At 38.4% G+C, this 22,864-nt stretch overlaps 1 protein-coding gene across 7 annotated transcripts in view; it reads right to left on the bottom strand.

The window, feature by feature from the left end:
* TCF12 (transcription factor 12) overlaps positions 1-22,864 on the bottom strand; it is a 349,715-nt gene that overhangs the window by 29,876 nt on the left and 296,975 nt on the right. For 5 of the 7 annotated variants that reach the window (XM_075531944.1, XM_075531947.1, XM_075531948.1 and 2 more), the window contains 7 exons: positions 20,438-20,543; positions 19,037-19,176; positions 18,638-18,782; positions 18,246-18,310; positions 8,552-8,630; positions 1,378-1,451; positions 288-359 (listed from right to left, as the gene is read on the bottom strand). In XM_075531944.1, coding sequence (XP_075388059.1) covers positions 288-359; positions 1,378-1,451; positions 8,552-8,630; positions 18,246-18,310; positions 18,638-18,782; positions 19,037-19,176; positions 20,438-20,543 — 681 coding nt within the window. The remainder of the gene's footprint in view (positions 1-287; positions 360-1,377; positions 1,452-8,551; positions 8,631-18,245; positions 18,311-18,637; positions 18,783-19,036; positions 19,177-20,437; positions 20,544-22,864) is intronic. The other 2 variants (XM_075531945.1, XM_075531950.1) reach the window with 1 other exon arrangement.

Genomic DNA, 22,864 nt, shown 5'->3' with positions numbered 1-22,864 from the left:
CTAAGGAAATTACATTGTCTAAGGATACACACATGCCCTGTACACATACATATTAGAACTTTAAAAATCAAAAGCACATGCCAATAGAGGTCTTTTAAGAAGAATCTCCCTCTCAACAACATAAAAGAACAAAAGTCTATTCTTACATGCTGATACAAAAACGGAAATGATCAACGGTTTGATTTTAAAAGGCTTTGAAGTCAGTTCAGCTTCAGGATTTAAAATGGATAATGGGAAGTATAAATATTTGAAACATAAAAAAAGGCACCATCTAAAAGAAATAGTACCTCACAGACATCCTTTAAGAAGGACATTGCATCTTGCAAATGCTCGTGAAGTTGCTGCTCAACTCGATTTTTCTGGCAAAGTCAAGACAGAACAGGAGGCAAAGCACAGGTTAAGATTAATTCCAAAAGAGACGAGGATATAGCTGATCTGCATGTCAGCATCAAATGTTAGTAAGTGAACACAGAGACCTGCAAGATCTACTTGCATTCAAGTTATGAGAAGGCAGGGGTTTAGCAGCAAAGTTACAAGGTTAGCATCTACACAACACACACTTCTCATATTTGCTTATAAAACACGTGAGAAGGAAATTCTCCTTTAATATAAAATGTTCTGTTAGTCACAGAAGAACTTTTCCAATGGCAACCTGAAATTACTCAACAACAAGCACAGCTTAGCACTCCATCAAAATCATCCTTATTTTATTCTTTATATTAAACTCTGTAATTCGGTGTTAGCAATATAAGCACAGTAAAGCAACTGTAGTTATCATTCTACCACAAATTCTTAAGGCTCAGAACCTATGAAGGCTCATTTAGCCAACTGCCCTGTTGTTTGCTACATAATGTTTTTTCTTGTACATTTTGGACAATGCATTCTGTGTTACAGGAAAATGTGGAAAATTATACTCTTCATGACAAAAATTCATTGGTATTACACTTCAAAATTTTTACGGAGCTGTGGTGATAAACTAGTGTATCATTACATGAGAAAGAGTAAAACCACTAGACTGAGTTTCTTGTCTTTTTTTTACTTTTAAAGAAAACACCCACTTTTATGTAGAGAAGTATAGAAAAATTCAGCTTTAGATTTTTTTCAGAGAAACAGAAATCCCAGGATACAATTTTAATACCAGCTGTCTTAAGACCAGAAGCCTGATGTACCAGAGAACAGCTGGTAAAAGGCACAGTCAGTGTGTCCTATATTGTTCAACTAAACCGGGCCATTTGTTAGCAAAGAATTCATGAGTAATGCTATCCTACTGTTTCTCCACTGTTACACAAGATTGACTATTAGAAAAAATAACGTAAGATGGAGAGAATCCCAAACAATTAGATAAAGGCTATCTGTATGGTTCTAAGAAGTTCTTACCAGGGAGTGAAGTGAGTTTTCATAGCTTGGGGATGAAGGAGCTTGCCCTCCAGGTCTGGGCCACTGACTGGTACCTGTTGAAACAAAACCCCAGAGCACCCACAAACCTAGGTTAAATCAATGTTCTTAACGATGTTCTAAAGAATAAAGGTATTAAATAAATACAAATACATTTATGTAGTTTTCTGTTTAGTCTTCAGCAAAGTATTGGCTACTTCTAAATCCAGCATAATTAAAATTCTTTGTCATTACTGGTACAATAGTGCAGGGAGTTGAGAAAAAGAAAATAAACCTTATGCTTTACAACAGAATGACTTTTATATTTATGTATTTTTAAGACATGGTCCACATGCATGCATCTTGAGAGAATACACTTGTAATTCTGTACTTTTCTGCTCTTATGATGTTACATAGTTTTAATAATAATTCTATCAATGACTACATATTATGTACCTGATTTTTCTACACTATAATTTGCTAAACCATCATTATCTCATTGCTGAACATTTAGATTATTTTTCAATTTGGGGCTGTTATGAACAATGGGATAGAAACCTTGTATTTTTATTTGTTTTTCTTCTTGAGTATCAGTAACATTTCTAAATTAAAGGAGATAAACACAAGTATAATAGTTGTTGGTTCACGAGGCCAAACTGCTTTTAAAATGGTTATATTAATATATAACTGCCTTTAGAATGCAATCATACACTGTATATACACACAGAATTATCTGTCAAAAGATTCCCCAAAATTGCGCCAAATTTGACCCTACCACACTGAAGCAAACACTAAGGGTGTGCAACAGAACAACAAGGGGAACAACAACGTGAAGTCCCCAGGGAGTACCAAAAACAGACTTTGGGGCCAGGGCGTGGCACCCTATCAGACTCTACCAGAAAACACTCCCAAAGATCAACAAACAGTCCTTAAACTATTTACAGGCTTTTCTCTATCCTTTTTGTCATTGTTTTATTTTACTCTGTCTTGTTTTTTGTGCATATTATTATCTCTGCAAGCCTATCTAGATAAAGATAGGCGGGATAAGCAATCTGGAGGGGAAAACAACAGAGCAACGGTTCTGGGTTCTAGGGAGACATGGGAGAAGGGGAAGCAGGGGAAAGAAGTGGGTGTTAACAAACCCATGGTCATGGAACAAGTGATCCAAAATCAATGGTGAGGAGGATGTAGGAAGCCTGGTAGGGTGTGATCAAGGGTAATGCAACCAAGAAGAATAACTGAAACCCAAATGAAGGTCGAGCATGATAGTGGGACAAGAGGAAACTAAAAGGAAATGGAGGAAAGAGCTAGGAGGAAAAGGGCATTTATAGACGTCTAAATACAGGCATGTACATATGTAAATATATTTATAGATGACGACGGGGAAAGAGATCTATGTGCATATATTTGTAGGTTTAGTGTTAAGGTGGCAGATGGACATTGGGCCTCCACTCAAGTATTCCCTCAAAGCAAGAACACTTTGTTCTATTAAAATGGCATTCCATGATGCTCACCTTCCTGACATGATCGCTGAAGACCTTTGCGGGTAGATAAGCAAATGTGGTGAAGTAAGCTGATGGTGCCTGGCTTTCAAAAGAAATAGTGTCTGGGTTCTTAAAGGCTTGAAGATAAACAAGCGGCTATCTAGCTGAGAAGCAATAAAGCCCACATGGAAGACGTACACCAGCCTGTGTGATCATGAGGTGTTGATGGGATCAGGTGTCAGGCATCAAAGAACAAAAAAACCATTATCATTGTGAATAAGGGGGAGTGCAGAGTGGAGACAGAAAGCCCATCTGTAGGCAACTGGACATCCCATTACAGAAGGGTCCCAGGGAGGAAACGAGCCAGTCAGGGTGCAGTATAGCACCGATGAAACATACAAATTTCCCCTAGTTCTTTAATGCTTCCTCCCACTACCCCACTATCATGATCCCAATTCTACCCTACAAATCTGGTTAGACCAGAGGATGTACACTCATACAGATAAGAACTGGAAACAGGGAATCCAGGACAGATAAACCTCTCAGCATCAATAATGAGTAGATACTAGGAGGAGAAGGGGAAGGTGGGGAAGAAAGGAGGAACAGATCCCAATGATTTATATATAACCCCTTCCCTGGGTGGTAGACAACAGAAAAGTGGGTGAAGGGAGACATTGGTCAGTGTAAGCCATGAAAAGAAAAAAAAATTTGACGAGTCAGTCAGGGTGCAGGGTAGCAATGATGAAACATACAACTTTCCTCTAGTTTTTAAATGCTTCCTACCCACCACTATCATGATCCCAATTCTACGATACAAATCTGGCTAGACCAGAGCATGTACACTGGTACAGATAGGAACTGGAAACACAGGGAATTCAGGACAGATGATCCCTTCAGGACCAGTGCTGAGAGTGGTGATACCTGGAGGGTGGAGAGAAGGTGAGGTAGACAGGGGGAACTGATTACAAGGATGTACATATAACCTCCTCCCTGGGGGATGGACAACAGAAATGTGGGTGAAGGGAGATGTCAGACAGTGTAAGATATGACAAAATAATAATTTATAAATTATCAAGGGTTCATGAGGGAGGGGGGAGCAGGGAGGAAGGAGGAAAAATGAGGAGCTGATATCAAGGGCTCAAGTAGAAAGCAAATGTTTTGAGAATGATGATGGCAACAAATGTGCTAGACATAATGGATGTATATATGGATTGTGATAAGAGTTGTAGGAGTCTCTAATAAAATGATTAAAAAACAAACAAATAAACAAACAAACCAAAACCCCTTTGTGTTATTTATCCTTCAACTTTAGAAAAGTATACAAGGATGAAAAAGATATAAAGATAAAAGAGGAGACAAATTAAGAATAAAAGGCAATTAAAAGGTAAGAAAAATAAAATGAAAGACATTCATCCATGGGTCAAGGAAAATATAGTGGTTTAATAATCTTGGTAAAATGTTTTAAAAAGACAAAAACTGATCTGAAGTCTAGAATTTTATGGCTACTTTTGAAATTAGCTGTTTACAGAAATATGCCATTCAATCTATATGTACTGAATTTAATATATGCATTAAAACATATACCCACATATATATGTATACACACACACACAAGCTTCAGTAAAAGGCTGATTAATATTAGAAACTTAAAAACTGTAAGTTGAACATTTACTTGGTTTTCCTCATCAACTGCTAAATAAAATTTTACACTGTTTTCCACTAGTCTTTTGTTGTATATCAATATTACCAGATTTATGAAATGAAAGGCAACATGAGTGTGCACCTTACATAAATCAGACCTATTCACTTTAGCTGACCACCACCATTAAATTATTCATCAACCCAGTAATATGCCCACCAACCATATACATTTTGCAAAGTAAAAAGTTGGGCATATACTTTGTTAACACTTGATTAGATTTCACAATTTATATACACGCTGTTATGATTATACAAAAAATGTACACATGAAAATGTTAAGAAACAGTGAATGTTACATAATTAATCAATTAAGAAATGTTTTACCTGTGATAAAAACAAGCTAGTTATTCTGAGCACCATTAAAGGCTTCCTGCTAGACCTACAAATATAATTTTAAAGCAGCCACACAAGCAACATAAGGGCAATCTAAATATTCTCATTAAAACAAATGCTTGTAGACTAATTCAAAACCAATAGGTAGAACTTAGCCACCAGAAAGACCAAAAAACAAACCCTAAACAAGTGAACGATTCATATGAAAAACACCCAGTCAATGCTTTTTACACTGACTTCAGTGAATTTAAAACTCTTGGCACAGAAATAAGAATTTTTAGATGACGAGGTTAATCATAGCCTACTCTGAAAAAAACTCGCCTAATTATTTTAAAAATATTTACCCATAACTTATCAATATTTACTTTGATGACTTTGCAATCATTTTGTTCCACCCTCACCCCATTCCACTTGTACTCTGTGGCTGATCTAATTACCTAACTGTAGAATATGAACACATGGGTTGTATCGAAACGCCTCGGAATTGTCAGCATACTTTGTAGAAACAGCAGTTTTTGTGGTTCCTCATGATCAGATATGTGCAATGGGTTCCTCAGAAAAGAAGTCACCTACATTCATTTTGCTCAATAATGATATGAAGAAACTGTGCTAATGTATATCCCTAAAACATGATCCATTAAACTGAGGAAATACAGATACAGTGTTTGTATTTTCACTGAACATTAGTCTGTAGAAACTCAAATCTACTTTGTCTTAGGGGCTGTCCCACTGTCCTATACTTGGTGCAAACAGAATCTTAACCTGGTGAAATCAGAGATGACCTGACCATTCCTCTACTCTATCTTGCTTCAAGAGGCTTGATTTGATCAGGAAGGTATCTATCCTTCCTTATAATTCAAGAGAAAATTATTTTACTCTTACAATATGGGATGCATCTTGATGTTAAAGATTAAAATGGTGGTCCCATTCCTATTGCAAGCTACTGCATTAGGCGCAGTGCAGGACACCAAGACAGGAAGACAATTGTTATGTGCACATAGGATGCCTTACTCTGCTCTCTTGCCACCTCAGAGAATTATAGCAGGGGTCCTCATATAGTCAGGAATTTGTTCTATGCATGTTCCTTGGCCAACTCAACATTTTGCAGATGTTCAACTTATTGACAGCAATTATAAAAATCAGTTGTGTGACCCAATTTATAACCAATGTGATTTTTCCATCACTATTAACTCCCTTTTCATTCTCCTTCCTGCCCCTGGTAAAGATTAAAAGACTTTATAATCTTTGTACGTTTGCTTTTTTCTTGTCTGTGTATAAATGATGTCTTTCAATAACTGAACTTCTGTGGGTGACCTATTTGCTCAGCATTGCTTCAAGCTCCATACCGTAGCATGTATTAATTTTATTTCTCCTGAGTAGCATTTCATTGTATGAGCAATGGGCTTCTAGTTATGCAAGATAACCAAAAGTCCCCTTACTGTTCAAGTCAGTGGAAAGAAGAGCTTATCTTTCTTTCAGCCTGAAGCATCCAAATCACCATAATCTCAGCAGCTTCCTCACAAGCATTTTCCAGGACGAAATGTAAATTCCTGGTCTATAAAGTTCCTAAGGAAACTGAAGGGAGCCTGAACAAGAATGACTGCTCTGCACCTGTGCGTTGGCCTGTACTAAGTCAGATCAACACTCAGGCATAAGGATTAGGCCAAGTATAGACAGAAGCAGAAGGTAATGTAGCCGGACCCTACCACACAAGGTAGGAACTAACCACCATATAACATGCAGGAGGCTCTGATAACTTTTTTAATTTCTCTCCTTTTACAGAATGTCTTATCCTTATCACATAGTGTCTTCCTCTCTTCCCCTTTCCTATGAATCTCTGCTTTCCTGTGAACCTCTGCTCTGCCACGTGTGAGAGTGTGTACAGTATAGAGTTAAGAGGGTACTACTAGATATGGAGGAGATAGGAGAGAGATACACCTGCATAACATCGGCCCTTTGACTTATAGTTTTGGCAAGAATAAGTCCAAGTATTTTTCTTTGCTGAATTAAAAAACCACCACACAATAGACCACTGTCAAGTGAATTAAAATGGGAGATTACATCATCGATTAACCATCAGATAAAGAGACAATGCTATGTGAGATTTTGCTTTGAATCATTATTTGTAGAAAAGTAAAGTTCTGGTTTTCCAGTTCACCAAAGTCCCTCCATAGATGCCGAGATCCCCTGCTGCCTGCCTTCCTACCTAGTGTTAACTGAAACCAAAGGACACTTGCCGCCATCTTAGAAGGCACAGGAGGAAAGGCAGTGGGCCCATTACAGTAAGGACTATGTGGACACCTCAGATGAGAGAGTCAGAGAGATGATGGCACAAACCACGCTGAAGATCTTAGTCAAACAGTGCCAAGAGGGTGAGTAGAGCTAAAGTTACATCACTCTTCCTGTAATTTCAGTCCTCAGTTAAACAACAACTTTAAATCAATGGGTCTTTCATAGTCCTGTCTATGAGGGGAACAGCTGTTCAACTTTTACTAGACAGCTGAAGCCAGGGTGTCTGAGAAAGTGGCAGAACCCGCTAATAGCTGAGTGCAGCTGCCAGCAGTTCATCACTGCACGCTGGCACGCTGCTTAGGCTCCGACACAAAGCACAGGTGACAGGGACAGCCCTGGTATGGTGGAGCCAGAGCTGTCAGAAACCCTGGCTAGTGCAACACAGCTTAACCCGATAAAAAGAAAATAGGAAAAAGAAGAGCCGCATGGCCATAACTAACGACTTGATTAGGGAAAGCATTATTTCAGAGTTCAGCTTACACTGGAGGAGCAATGCGGCAATTTACCTAGTTGCCTGCTGTCCTTTCCTTACAAGAAACAAACCCAATCCTTCCTTCCTTCTGCAAGCTCTGAGAAACAGCTCAGTTTTAAAATGATCACTTCATAGATACTAAACATTTCTCGTCATTTCATGTACTCCTTATAAATCTAAAAAGCCACCTTTATAATAAAAAATGTCTCAACAAAATCATACACTAGAGAAAGGTTTCTACAACTTTACAAAGGTAACATCCAAGAAACAACAGAAGAAAGTAGAGGAAATCTGAACTGTCTATCTCTAACAATAATCATCTGAATCCACACAGTGCTTTACTACACCACCCCAAAGAATTCACACATGTGCATGAGGGAGTTTCAAAAAAACTTGTGGAAAAATTGACTTCTGTTTGAATCTAACTTTCCATGAACTATTTGAGGCATAGTTGTGCGTGTGTAAGAGAGAGAAAATAGTAACTAAATAGACCTTAATGATTCAGTCTACATATGGTACAAAGCATATGTGGAGATCAAGAAAGTTACAGACGTTTCTAATTTTCTATGCGATCTTGTTAACATTAAAAAAAATCTATTTCACATTCACCTTGATTCCTTCCCCTTATTTTTATCTGATCAATCTTAAAAATTACTACCAATTATTTTAGGGATAAAGACATACATACACAATTACATGAAAAACAAACAATGATTTCACTTTTATCAAAATTAACTGAGTAAGAAGGCTCTGTTTACATGATCTTTCTTGTAAGTCAAAATCTATAAGAAACATTTTCATGAATGTTACAAATCTTATTGAAAAGAAAATGAATTTTTAGTTATTTCCAGGTAGTCTCAGGTATATTAAGTAGTGAGATAAGACAAAAGCCTACCTGTGAGAGGTGAGGGTGATCCAACTGGTGTTGATGGATTTGAAGGAAAACTACTGCTGGTATGGTCAGGAGAATAAATCTAACCAGAACAAAAGGGAGAAATACACTGGTGATAAAAGCAACAGCAAAAACGTAATACCCATCTACACAAGGTCATTTTTATCATTTAATGTGTCATCTGAGGGAAAAAATGGTTTCATCAATATTTGGACTGGCAAGGTCAGCAGTTCAAACCCACCTGGGTAGAAAAATAAGACTGTCTGGTCCCACTGAGATTTATAGCCTCGAAAACCTTTAAATAGTTTCGTTATGAATTGGAATCAACTTGATGGCAGTAGGTTTGGTTTGGCTCTACTACAGAAAAGCAGCCCTGGTGGCCCCAATGAGAAAGTAATCGGCCCCTAATCACAAGGCTGGTGACTCACACCCACCAAGAGCTCCCCTGGAGAAAGATGATTTATAGTCTCGGAGACTCGAAAGAGAAGTTCTACTCTGCCCCAGGCTTTACTATGAGCTGGCATTAACTCAACAGCTGTGGGTTTTGGTTAGGCTATTATAGAAAGGGTATAAAATTATATATATTATATGATTAGAATAAAATAGATATCTATAATAATTTATACAAGTTGAAAATACAGCATCTAATTGCTAAAAGAAAAATGAGTAATCACATAAAATTAATAAACAATCCTTCTAGCACACCAACCATAAAATTATTTTCATTGTGACGTCATAAGTGTAATTTTGCTACTGTTATGAATCATAATGTAAATATCTGATATGCAGGATGTATTTTCATTGTTACACATTGAACATAATTAAAACAGTGATTAATCATAAAACTATGTAATTACATATTGTGAAATATTTGTGTTTCTGATGGTCCCAGGTGACCCCTGTGAAAGGGCTGTTCAGCCCCCAAAGGGGTCTTGACCCACAGGTTGAGAACCACTGTTCTAGACGATATGACATAATATACAACTTTCACATCTCAGTACATAATTTTGGGCAGATAAAATGTGGTCAAACTATTTTAAAAACAAAACTACTTATGGGGACAAAGTTATCAAAACCTTTTTCTGAAAAAGCTGAGCGATTTAATGAATTTAAAGAGAACTAAATAAACAATGGCATATAAGGGGTTTTAGCATTGGTTTTTAAAGAAAGCACAAAGCTCACAATGCCAGATTTTGAAACATGTTCATGTCACACAAATTTCAACAAGTCATAGTTAACAAACAGAGGTTTTCATTTTGTTTGAAAAGAACAATACTGATTCTGAACTGCAGCAGCCAGAAATGCTGTATTCTTTTTAGTCTAATGAGTACCTATCTCACATATATGTACACGACAGCATTAAGTGGTTGTAATTGTAAATGCCTTTAAACAACACCCTTCTCCAAAATGAGCTGACCTAGCAGTTGTATATTAAAGTTAGAAGGCTATTTTGGAAAAGCCAAGCTCCCGAGTTCCAAAGACTTTATGGGAAGCCGAGGGAACAGACAAGACAGAATCCCTGAGTAGCGCACATGGTTCATGTGATTGGTTGGGGATTTGAGTCCAGCCAGAGGTGCTTCAGAAGAACTGCAGATCTACTTCCCAAAAGAAAGTCATCAAAACCCGGTGGAGTACAGTTTTTCTCTGACAGTCCCGAGATTATTGTATCACTCAACTTTAGAAAAATGTTTATTAGTTTTAAAATTGTTGCCTTCTAAACAAAGTCAAGGGACTTATTCATCAGTAGCAAAATGACAGTGATAAAGTAGCAACAAAAACAATTTTATGATGGGGGGGGGTCACACAACATGAGGAACTGCATTAAAGGGTCACGGCATTGGGAAGGTTGAGAACCACTGTCCTAGCACAACACTATCTTTGGAAGATTGTGTTGGGAACGTTGTCTTAGTCATTACTGTAGTTTCAGCTTCTCTAATAGTGTCTCATAAATGGTAGGGGCTGTTTACAGAATGAGTGTCATCCTTGTTAGGAATTTCCATGGGAGTGTTTCTTTTTAGCTCTTTAATATATTTAATATATTTACCTGGGTCCCATATCTTTTCTACTCCTTCAAGAACCTTAATATAGGTTTCCCCTCCATTCCGTCTCAGTTTCCGCCCTGGACTTATCTGTGCTTGTTTACGTCACATCCTGTTTTGGAAAGCATCTACTATCACTTTTCTGCAAATGATTCCTACTGTGACATCTTCGTCTTCACACTAGTTGCTGGACTTCTTCATCTGGACATGTTCTTCTTTTTTACCAGGCTAGGTATGCTCATTCCCAAACTTTGCACCAACCACCCCAAGTTTCCTCCCCTTTCCACTTCCACTCTTCTGTCTCCTTGACGTAGGTCAGGGGTCCTCAGAGTTTTTAAACAGGGGGCCAGTTCACTGTCCCTCAGACCCATTGGAGAGCCAGACTATAGCTTAAAAAAAAACTATGAACACATTCCTATGCACACTGCACATATCTTATTTTGAAGTAAAAAAGAAAAAGAAACAGGGCAAAATCACCCGGAGTGCCGGATGAATTGGTGGGTTGCAAGTCACCTGCGGGATGTAGTTTGAGGACTCCTGAACTAGGTTAACAGCATCATTCTCAAGATCATCAAAACTACCATCTCCCTAAAAAATGAATTCATATATAAGGGGCATCAAAAAGTTACTGGAAAATTGGAATGAAAAGATGACATTTTCCCATGAAATTCTTAATGCCCCCTCATATATATGGTCAACTGATTATTGACAATGCTGTTACATTCATCCAGTGTGAAAGGAAAAGTGTCTGCGATAAATGATGCTGATAAAATTGGATGTATACACATATGCAGAAAAATGAACCAAAAGCCAACCTAACTACACACACACACACACACACACACACACCACTTCAACACAGATCAAGGAGCTTATATGAATGTTGAAACTATAGAATTCACAGTAGAAAATATAGGGTCAAAGTTCAGGGATGTAGATTTTTGTGATGAACTATCAGATAGGACAACCAAGGAATGCACAGCAAAAAAAAAAAAAAGGACAAACGGGACCCACATCAATATCAACATTTCTAGTAGTCAAAAGACTATATATAACAAATCAAAAAGTCAGTTTACAGAGTATGAGATATTTTGGGAGAACCGTACATACAAAAAAGGTCTAATATTAAAAATGTAAACAAATAACTCAATTATAAAACGGCAGAGAATTTGAACAGACATTTATTTCACCAAGGAGGATATTTAAACGGCCAACAAAACCAAGAAAACCTGCTCAAAGTCATAAGCCTTTAACCTGAAAAATGAAACTCATTGCCACTGAGTCAACTCTGATTCACAGCGACCTTGGAGGGCACAGGATTTCCCCAGAGGACTCCCAAGCAGACTGCCATATTCTTCTGAAGGGGTTGCTGGGCTCAAACTAATGACCTTTTTAGCAGCCAGCTGTTTTAGCCACTGTGCCTCCAGTGCTCCTTCATTAGCCAGCAGGTAAACACGGATCAAACCGCAGTAAGATACCATCTCATTCCAATAAAAATGCAGCAAACACGAGTGTGGGTGAGGCTGTGAACAAATAGGAATGGTGCAGCTGCTATGAAACACAATTTAGCAGCTCCTCAGAAAGTTGAATAAAGAACTACTACATGACTCAGCATTCCACGTTAGACTGCTAACCACAGCTCCACAGCAGAAAGTCAAGGCTTTGTACTCCAGTAAATGGCTATCATCTTGGAAACCTGCAGGGCCAGTTGGAATGGGCTAGAGGATGCTGAGAGTAGAGTATATGGGACCCATCGATGGCATTCTTAGGTATTAACCCCAAACACCTGAAAGCAGCAACCTGAACAGCTGGCATATGCAAATCTGTGTTCACTGTAGCACTAGTCACCAACAGAAATGTACATCAACACATGAATAGATAGTACTTAGTCATAAAGAGGAATGAAGCTCTCCCTCCATCCTGCCATACATGGATGAACGCTGAAGACGTTAAGATAAATGAGTCAGAAACAAAAGGATAACTCATGTATGAAATGATTTACATGAAGTAACAAAATACACAGAAACCCAAAGTAGTTGTAGGGTGGTGGTGGTGGTGGTGTGTGTGTGTGTGGGGGAAGCTCTTTCTGGCCCTGGTGGTATACAATAGGCTGCTAACTGCTGGGTCAGTAGTTGGATCCTGTGGGACAAAGAGGAGGCTCTCTACTCCCTGAAAGATTTATAGGTTCAGAGAACCACAGAGGCAGTTCTGTTCTGTCCCAGTGTCACTATGAGTTGGAACTGACTCAATGGCAATGAATGAGCTTTCTTTCTCAGAGTGCACTGAAGATAGGTCAGTGGTGGTAGAATTATTTGGAGAGAGCAAAAATGGTCACACACCTTGAAGAATCAATGCGACAGGTACAACAGGGCACATGCAGAAACTGATGAGTTGCTACATGTGCTTGTATATTATAATAACAAATCACCATCTGTCACCCACGTGGTTCTCACTGCCACGACACAGTGCCGAGACTTTCCTACACCTTGTAGGCTAGACTATTTATTATATTTCCAGTTACTTATTCCCTGCTCCTTCATCCTATAGTAATGGCCTGAACTATTTTCCTAAATCACAGTTTTCAACAGTTGAACCCCATGCAGTGCTGCTGGTTGTCTACTAAATAAAAACAGCATGACATTTAATACCCTCCATAATCTGGTCACAAAAACATCTTTTTACTGTATAACCTATTTTTAACCATAAGTACCCTATTATCGAAACAAAGTATATCTGTTTATAAACTCCTTCCTGATGGAATTCTATGCCTTAAAAGCCCAGTTCAAATATAATTTTCACTTCCCTTATTATGCTTTTAGAAAAGGATTCCCGGTGGCACCTCAGGGTAAGCACTGGAGTGCTAACCATAAGGTTGACCTTCCAAACCTACCAGCCGCTCTGCAGGAGACCTTTGAGGCTGTCTGATTCTGTAAATGGTTATAGTCTCAGAAGCCCTAAAAACTGTCCTATAGATTCACTATGAGTTGGGATTGACCTGATGGCAGTGGGTATAACTTCACTTCTTTGTTCTTTGGCTTTTTATTTCCATTTATACCCCAGCATAATCATTATTTAAACACCTATCTTGTATTCTTTCCCCAACTACAAGTTATTTGATAATAAGGCCCTTATATTATTCATCATTGTCTGGTACTATTTGCATAAAGCAGATTGTGTGTGTATATATATATATATATATATATATATACACACATATACATACATGCATAAAATGAAAAGAATTAAAATGTCCTTAGTTTGCTATGATACTTTTTTTGATAAACACAGGGACCAGTAGAATAGTTACAGCATTTATGCCATGGGGGTTCAGTAACGGGTTTTGTTACCTAGAGGAATTTATTTACAAGTCAGTTTTATGGCATGAGCTTTGAGAACATGATGAGGTCCCATTTTCCTGAGAAGGCATGTGGATACACATGGCCAGCGTCACTTCATTAAGCAGGTGTGGGCTTTGGAGTACAGATGTGGACTGTCAGCCCTCATTCTCCCTGGCACCTCTGCCACTCCAACTCAAAATCCCTATTCTTGTCAAGAACTGGTGACAGCTCCTTTATCTCAAAAACAGGAAGAGGTTACACTTTGATTCATATAGGCTCAAATGCTCCTATGCTATATGAAAAATAAAAGTGAGCTTTTAAGAGACCACTGATTAAACAAGATTAATCAAGTACAAAAATGTAACACGTCTGGCGTTTTCTTGAAAGCAGCTTCTCTATTGACACAATCAAAGTCCCTTTTCTCTACCCCTCCCTCTCCCAATCACATTCACTGGCTCTCCTTTACCAATAAGAATGAAACCAGAACTGTCATCAGTATTTTCCCTAACTTATAAATAGGCTCAACATCTTGCATTATTGCTATTTAATTTTACTTATCAACAAAACAAAACAAAACCCAGCAATACATATGTGGGGAAAGGAAGAGCATCACATTAAGGAAAGCACATAGTACAGATTTTTCGATGTGTTCATGTAGGCCAGAATCTTTTAGTCAACTTTATTCTCCTGGTATAAATCACATACAATATATGATTGCATAGAAACGGTTGTACTACTTTCAGGCATTCTAAACACAGGGCTTTACTTGGCAAAGGGCAGTCTAAACCAAGAACTTAATACTCTCTGGAGTCTCTGGCCCTGACAGCTCCTGCATTGGCGTCTGTAAGGTGAAGAAGAGAGTCACTTAAAAAATGGGAACGAGAGTGATTTAGGGTCTGGAGCGTAAACACAAAGTACGAACTCATTCTGCATGCAGCTCATGGTTCTCATACTGTTAAATGACCAATGATGAATAACTCCCAATACCTTCTGCCAGGCTTAAACGGTAATATGCCTCATTTTACTGCAGCAAATGAGGCTCCTCCTCCCATCAGTCATGGTCCATTCCAATCAGCGGGGTGCCAATAAGCCAGAGGCTAATGAAAAGGGCCACAGACAAAAGGGAAACAATAGAGCAGGCCCAGACCCAACCCTGGCACCCTGAGCCCAATTTCTTAAACACTGCAGTGCACATTTCAGTTAATCTTTATTATGCTAATGTTATTGAGTGTAAGGAACAAAGAAACATTTCATGAATTACTTTTAAACGTCAACTTCCCTGAATTTTCTTTTCTTTTGTTAGAGCTCACTGACCATTTAACTATCCATATTAAAACACACACACACACACACACACCACACACACACACACACACACCACACCCCCTAGCTCTGAAGTAGAAATCAAAACATAAATTATCACAAAGAAGCCTGATATAATCAACAAAGTTAAACAGTCCTTCTGTTTGATCTCCTCTAAATTAAAGACCAAGTGTTTTGATATGGTATTAGGCACTGAAATAAACCAGATGTTTCTTCCTCTATATAACTCTCCATGGGCACAATCTTAAAGGGTTATTGTCTGGCAAACGTTCAGGGAAACACATTAGAAATGGCACGAATACCCAGATTTGCCTTTCCTTCTATCTACCCTACTTCATTATCTAAACTAATGCATAATCCACAGGGCTTTGGGAACTTTGTGTAAATACTTTCATGTACAATTCTCTTTCTTGCTATCCTGAGATTAAGACCACAATCATCCAGGCTTAAACCTAAAATAAAGGAACCTTTGCGAATGTATTATCTGGACTTACATGTTTAATCACACACCATTCGGTGTGCTCTTTAATACCTAAACCGAAGAACAAAGGTAGCGCCCTCTGATGTTTCACACAGGAAAGACCTTCTAAAAGAACAGTGCACCAGGGAGAACTTCCAGTCATAAGAGCAATGATACTTCGCCACCCAAAACAAGAGGCTATATTAAAAATGCCTCATTCTAAAAGAACTTAAAATTTCATCTGAAACAATGTCCTGGTGACGATTTCCAGAGACCTAAATACCTACCACAGAGGGCTGATGGGCATGTCAGATTCTCAAGGGGGATCCTCATTAAGTCCCTTCTCCTTATCTCTTCTCATCCTCCCTGTGCCTAAACAATGCAATGTTTGTGTTTTTCCGTACATTTTCAGAACTAAATTAAATGTATGGAAAGTGAATGTGAGTCGGTGATGGGAGTTTGAGAAAGAATGTATCTGGGGGAGGGGGCAGCAGATGGACTGAAGGAAGGGATTTGAAGTGTGCAGACTACAGCATGCAGTGATGGAGCAGATGGAATGCATCACCGTCAGCTATGACAGACATGATTTATGGAACGACCTGGCTGCTCCTGCCTAGTAACAACATAGGATGACAGAGCTGTTTCTATGACAACCAAAGCCCACCCACTAACGAGATTAAACATTTTTTCCCTGGCTTCCACTCACAATGAATTCGGATTTTCTTTTCCAAACATGCCAACCTGGTTTGGCTAGCATACTCGTTATATGGGGAAATATTCCAGGGAAGGACAGCTGAAAATGAGCCTGCAGGGCCTCTGAGAACACCACAAACTCTTGTTTGCTTATATGTCAAGGTTCCTTTACAAAAGGTTTCCTCAAATGAAATACAGTACATGAAAGGCCCTTACTAGGGAAGCCCCCACAAATGGGGGCTAAAAAAATGCCCAGTTTCCAATGTTCAGATAGTCTTTTTCTTCCTGAATGTGAGATATTTGTTCCTGGAATCCTTAGAACCAACACAAGGAATATGGCAAGCCAATCAAATACGTGGGAGCCACAATGATTTAATAGCATTGGATCGTTTTCTGGCTAAGATGGTAGGTTTTTCTACCAAGAGGGCTGGTAACTCCACGTAAAGTAGAGCAATCCCTTGAAATCTTCGCGACACTGGAAACAAGTCACCGAGCACGGAGGGATCTTTCTGGCAGCAGAGCAGTTGGCTACAGGCACAGAGTTTGGGGCGAGTCCGACTGCAGTTCTAATATAGACGGCTTTCCCCTGATTGGCTTTGTGATCCCAAGGGCAAGCTACTTAATCTTTCTGAGTTCGAGTTACTTAACCTTTTAAACCCTAGTTCCTCATCTGTGATGTGGGGATAATAAAGCCAACTTCACAAGGTTTCTGGAGGATTAAGTGGAACGGGGCACGTCAGTGCTTAGTATAGTGCCTACCACACATAGCCTCCGAATCATCGCGGCTACCCTGGGCTTTGTGATGTTCACCAGCTTTACTGTGATGTGACCTGAGAGTGCATTCAACGTGTACTGAACTCCGCCTTGTGTTGTGTCCTATAATGTGGCGGATGAATCTGACTTGGTTTCATTTCTTGAGGAACTTGCATTTACTGAAAAGGTTTGTTTACTGAAGTAATATCCTAAGAGATTTATCTCCTTAAATCTGCAACAGTTGTTTCCTATGATCCACACTTTAAAGTGCTATTCCCCCAGAAAGGCAACAAAGGTTGACAGAGTTAGTTGTAATTCACAGAAAATGTAAGGCAACTTCATGGGTATTCCACTCCAAGAGGCACGGTTACTCAGAAGGAAAAAGCAAACAAAATCAAAGCCTACGGAAAGACGTCCAAAAACACAAAGCAGAAGTCTCTAAAGAAAGAGATTTCAACTCTATGCATTGCCGATCACTGGTCTTGCTTTGGGTTTTGACATTTTGAAAAGGGATCTCAGTTGTAATGTTCTAATAATCAAATATCAAAAATGACAAGAAACTTGGTGTCCCTTGAATAAATCAGCTGCAGTTGACTGTGCAATACAGTCCTTCTATGAAAATTCCTTAGAGAAACGACTGCTTTTAGAGTAGAATAACGCAGTTGTTTTCTGTGATTCCGTTTTATTGATCTTAACGGGCCACTACGTGGGGTCAGTCTAAGTCAGAAGTGACTCGACAGCATCCAACAATAAGGATAGCATGTATGTATTTATAGATGAGAAACCAACAAGTAGTGCCCAAATTGCCCCTCCTAGCATATACACCTGCTCCATCAAGTCAAAGGCAGGTGTTCAAATTGGAATCATCAGGGGAGTTCTCGCGGGATGGGGTTGGAAGGTGTTCTCATTTATTATTTCAAGGGCATGTGTCAACATAAAATAAGAAAAAAAAAGAATCATTCTCAACATGTAACAAACTTGAGTTTCTTATAACTAGACTCTTTAACGCAGACCGACACACCATCCACAGAAGGTAATTTCTGCCTTCGGTGCTGCACAGTTCATTCAGCAGGACATGCAAAACTACTCACAGATGCCAAAGCCTTTCCAAGTGCATCCCCTGTCTGTGAACTCCCAGCGGCATTCCCTCTGGTTCCTGGATATTTCAAGAAGGGAAACAAACAAGAATGTAAGCAAAGAGACAGGCTTTTTAAGGCAATGTATGTAATCTTAAGAGTGTTTTCTATCATAAAGTCACATCTCTCACAATACACCAGTAAATACGCTGAAGCTGTACTTCGTAAGGTAAAGATGGATTCTGTTACCAGCTTCTACCCAAAGAATCCCAAAGTTTCTTTTTCCTTTCCTTCCCCCCCCCCCCCCCCAGTACTTACTACTAGAAAATATCCTGGAAGCCATGAGAGTCATTGAAAAATCTAAAAACTGGACTTTAGGGAGTTTTGCCAACCCTAGAAAAGCTCACCTAGAATGCTCTCTGAGCCGTTGATGGGAGGAGTGTGCGAAGCAGCAACGTAAGGTGAACTGCTGGTACTGCCGCGATGGAAGCTGGACATTGGTGGAAGACTCGTATTTAGGTCTGTTGGTGAAACTGAGTGTGGAGGATAACTCTAGAGAGGGAGGAAAGGGATATCATCCATTACATACATTTTCTCAATAATATGCATACACAACTGTACAACTGCTACAATAAGTGAAAAACATTGTAGGATAGCATGATTGTTGTCATTTACTTTTTAAAAAGGCATGCTAAATGCAGAAGCGTTCGAGTAGTCTAACTTCAGCAAGTCTTGGCTGAAATCCAAAAAGAAACACAAGTGTGAACAAAGCACTGCTGTGCCCCGCGCTACAGGTGATGGCTTACCAAGCGGTCATGTGAATGGAGGCTGCCATAACTACTGGACTGAGACATGTGGGAAGTGGAGGTCCCCAGAATTCCACCAAAACCAGGCTGGCTCATCCCATTTGATGAACTCCAAAGGTCAGAAGAATTGTGGGTCCCATCTGAGACAAAATGAGAAGTGCAAATTTTCCCTAGGTAAGATTTATTCAGTTTGAATGAAGTTATGAAAACTTAAGAGAGTGTCCTCTAGATACCTTCTCTGTCCTTTACGAGCCTATTTCTCTATCCACTTTTTCCTGCCTCTGAACTGAATAAATATTTAAATAGAAGTAAAGCTTTATAGCTGTTTAAAAAAATCCCAATGAGTATATAAGTCATTAAAATCTTTGGCAGGTCTATATTCATATCAAGAGGGATAAGAAAAAAAATCCAAATTTGGAGATAAGTTGGATTTAATTTTTGATTAAATGGAATATTCAGAAATAGAGGGGGAAAGTTCTTAGTCCAACACAGACAATTTATATTATATAAGACCTTTTGAAAAGACTTAGCAAAAAGAAGTTTCTCCAGTAGCAAAACTAAGTAATTGACTGTATCATAAGCTGCTCTTAATGAAATGAGTCAACAATGTTTTAATCCACCAATACAGAGTCAAGAAGGTCTATATGTATGGCAGTTTACCGCTTCCACAGGTTACGTTTTCCACAGTCCCAAACCACAGGAGACCAAATAAAAATGATCCCTTAGACACCAATTTACCAGCAAACACGTTCCCTCTCTCGTTGTTAGTGGCCACTGAGTTGATTCTGACTCAGAGAGGCCCCATGTCTGCAGAGCAGAACTGTTTCACAGAGTTTGTGAAGCTCTGACCTCCAGAAGCAGATCACCAGACCTTTCTTTCACAGTGCCCAAATATGGGTTCATATCGGCACTATTCAGCCAGTAGCTGACGGCTTTAACAGTCTGCACTACTCAAGTCTTATAATCTTCTATGGTACTTAAGGCTTACAAGGGTATTTCTAGGTATGACATGATTCTGTAATTTAAGTAAGAAACTCCACACTCCCACCCACAAAAAAAAAAAAAAAAAAGAAAGAAAGAAAAGAAAATATTGAACCCACTGCCATGGAGTGAACTGACTCATATGGGGCTCTCAAGGCTGTAAGTTTTTATGGGAGCAGAGTTCCAACTTTCTCCCTTGGAGCATGAAGTTAGCATTTCAACAACTTACTCCACAGCTGAAATGTGGAAAAGCAGTTCTATATATTTTCCGAAAAACTGTTTTTAGTTCAGCTAAGAACACCTAAACAAACAAGAACTGAATTCCTATACAGACATTCCTTCTCCTCGTAACAAGACATTTGCTAACTTACAACTGACAATTGCCGTTGAATTTGACCACTATCTAGCCCGAGTACGTACCTTGCATAAAGAAAGTGCTAGCAAACATACTGCTTGGTGGCTTGGGAGATGGATAACTAGGTGATTCACGGTTGAAATCATCTGAATTTGGGGATGGTGCATAAACCTTAAAGTTAAACAACAATATCATTAAAATGTAAATGAGTATCATAGTATTATGTAAAATTTCCACATTCACAAAGCACTAAACTATTTGGTCTGCTCCAAATTCAAATAGCAATGCCTAAACCCACATAAATAATGGCTAACTTTGTTTTTTACTTTCATGCTTATTTTTAGATTACTAAAGAAAAATACTATTTTATATTCCTATAACGCATTCTGTTGTGACAGTTATGATGGATGGATAAAGTTATAACTGCTGTCTTTGCTTACAGAACACAAATATCCTATTGGTTCTTAATTCAAAATCTGATTAAGAGAAGAAACCAAAAACATCCTTTGGCAAATGGTAACATTTAAGTTCATAAAATTGGTTCTTTTACTGTTAAAACACTTACCAAAGAAAATAAAATTACATTAGATTCAATCTTACATTCCTGTATTACTGCTAAAGGCATAACCCTTGCTGTCGAGAAACTTCCTCAAGTTGGCAGGTTAGTAAATAGACCTAAACCAAGGAGTTTTAATTCTTTAGTTTCAAGAAGATCTCAATTTTGGCAGGGTTTTCTGAAAAATCTCATTTAATTCCTTAGAGCAATATTGATTTCCTTTGGTAAGCTTGGGCTTCAGATAAACAAAGTATCACCATTTGCACTGATAAATGGTCAACGTTTCCATTCTTTTGAAAAACTAAAAAAATAATGTTCATGATCAAACCATTGTCAGCAAAACTACTGAAAAGCAGAAAAACAAACAAACAAAATTTAAGATAATGTATGATCAGTAAGTATAAGCTAGGAGTGTCAGGGTAGTCTTCACTGAACAGAAAAATGCTCTGCTGTTAGCAGCATGTAAAACAAATATCTTCACTTGTTTCAGTTTGCTAAGGACAGATCCAATACATTTCACTGGAATTAGGGAAATCTGAAGTGAAAAAAAAATGCAACTGACATATTAAAATATGAGTACATGAGGAACATACACGGGAGTTTCATAAAGTGGATAGAAACAGTCCATTATCTTTCAATTCCATGCTTCTATGAACTCTCTGAAGTCCTTTTGTATATCTGTCTGTAAAGGCACTGAAAAATTCTGAATAACACACATGAAAATTAAGTAATTTAAACTTCTGAAAATAGAGCTGGGGAGGAACACTTTATTTTTTTATCCTTCTAATAGTTGGGCATTTTTATCCAGGGTATACATTTCTATACACTTTAAAAAGGGGAAACTCGGGAAAGTACACAAAAAATTAAAATGGGAGCTAATTATTTATTTTGGCCAATTATTTATTTACACAAACTATAAAATGTATTAATTTATTCTTTCCCTCAAGCACTAAAAGAGCCTCTGGTAATTTACCTAGTATTCTTGAAATTCCATTTCCGTTTGTAAAAGATGATTTGTAAACTGGTAATAAATGGTACTTGGGTTCGGAAGTGAATGGGAAAATGAGTCTATGATGGGAGTGAGGGGTGGGACTGGGGGAGCTACAAAAAGTTCATGGAAATCTGGAATCGAAAGCTAATGGCACTTCCCCTCAAGCTTTGTGATGTCCCCTCACATATATAAAACGCTTCAGCATATTTTATAAAGTATCTTGAACAAAGGAAGCATACTGTAAATATTAGTGAACACCATCCTTGTACTAGCATTCGGGCTGGACCAATTATGCTGTTACCTATCAACCTCATTCAGTTCTCAACTTCTGTTTCTTAATGTTTTGTATGACTTGATTCTAATTATATATACTTATGCATACATTTCATCCTAAATATAAGGATTAACAAGTGCCTTAAAGAAAACAAAGTGCCTTTAAACTCTTCTTGCTTGTCTTGAGAATAGTAGACTCAGGTGTGTCTTTTGAAGACTTTAACTTTCAGGCACTATAGGTAAAACCACACACCTATGCTTGTCCTGTTGGCATTGTGGGTTAAGCACTTGGTTGCCAACTCTAAGCTCTGTGGTTTAAACCCACCAAGTAGGCGAAAGATGCGACTAGTTGCTTTCATAAAGATGTACAGTCTCAGTAACCCCAAAGAGCAGTTTACTCTGTGCTACAAGATCAGTGCGCACAGGAATTGGCTCAGTGGGCAGTGGGCATAGTCCCTGAGAAATCTTAGATCCCTAAGAGTTATTCAGAGAGATCCTTGATCAGGTAAGTTCATTATATACCGGAAAATATTTTTCTAGTTTACAGCACTTTCACAAAGGTAGTGTTAGAATAAAATAATCGATATAAACAAATGTTTTTGGAATGTGCTATATAGATGAAAGTTTTCAGGAAAAGAACTTCGTAGTTTTTTCTTTTTTAATCCAGTTTCC

Source organism: Tenrec ecaudatus, chromosome 14 (genome assembly GCF_050624435.1).
Source record: "Tenrec ecaudatus isolate mTenEca1 chromosome 14, mTenEca1.hap1, whole genome shotgun sequence".
Lineage (NCBI taxonomy): Eukaryota > Metazoa > Chordata > Mammalia > Afrosoricida > Tenrecidae > Tenrec > Tenrec ecaudatus.
The sequence above is the reverse complement of the archived record's forward strand: the minus strand, read 5'-3'. Positions and strand labels throughout refer to the sequence as shown.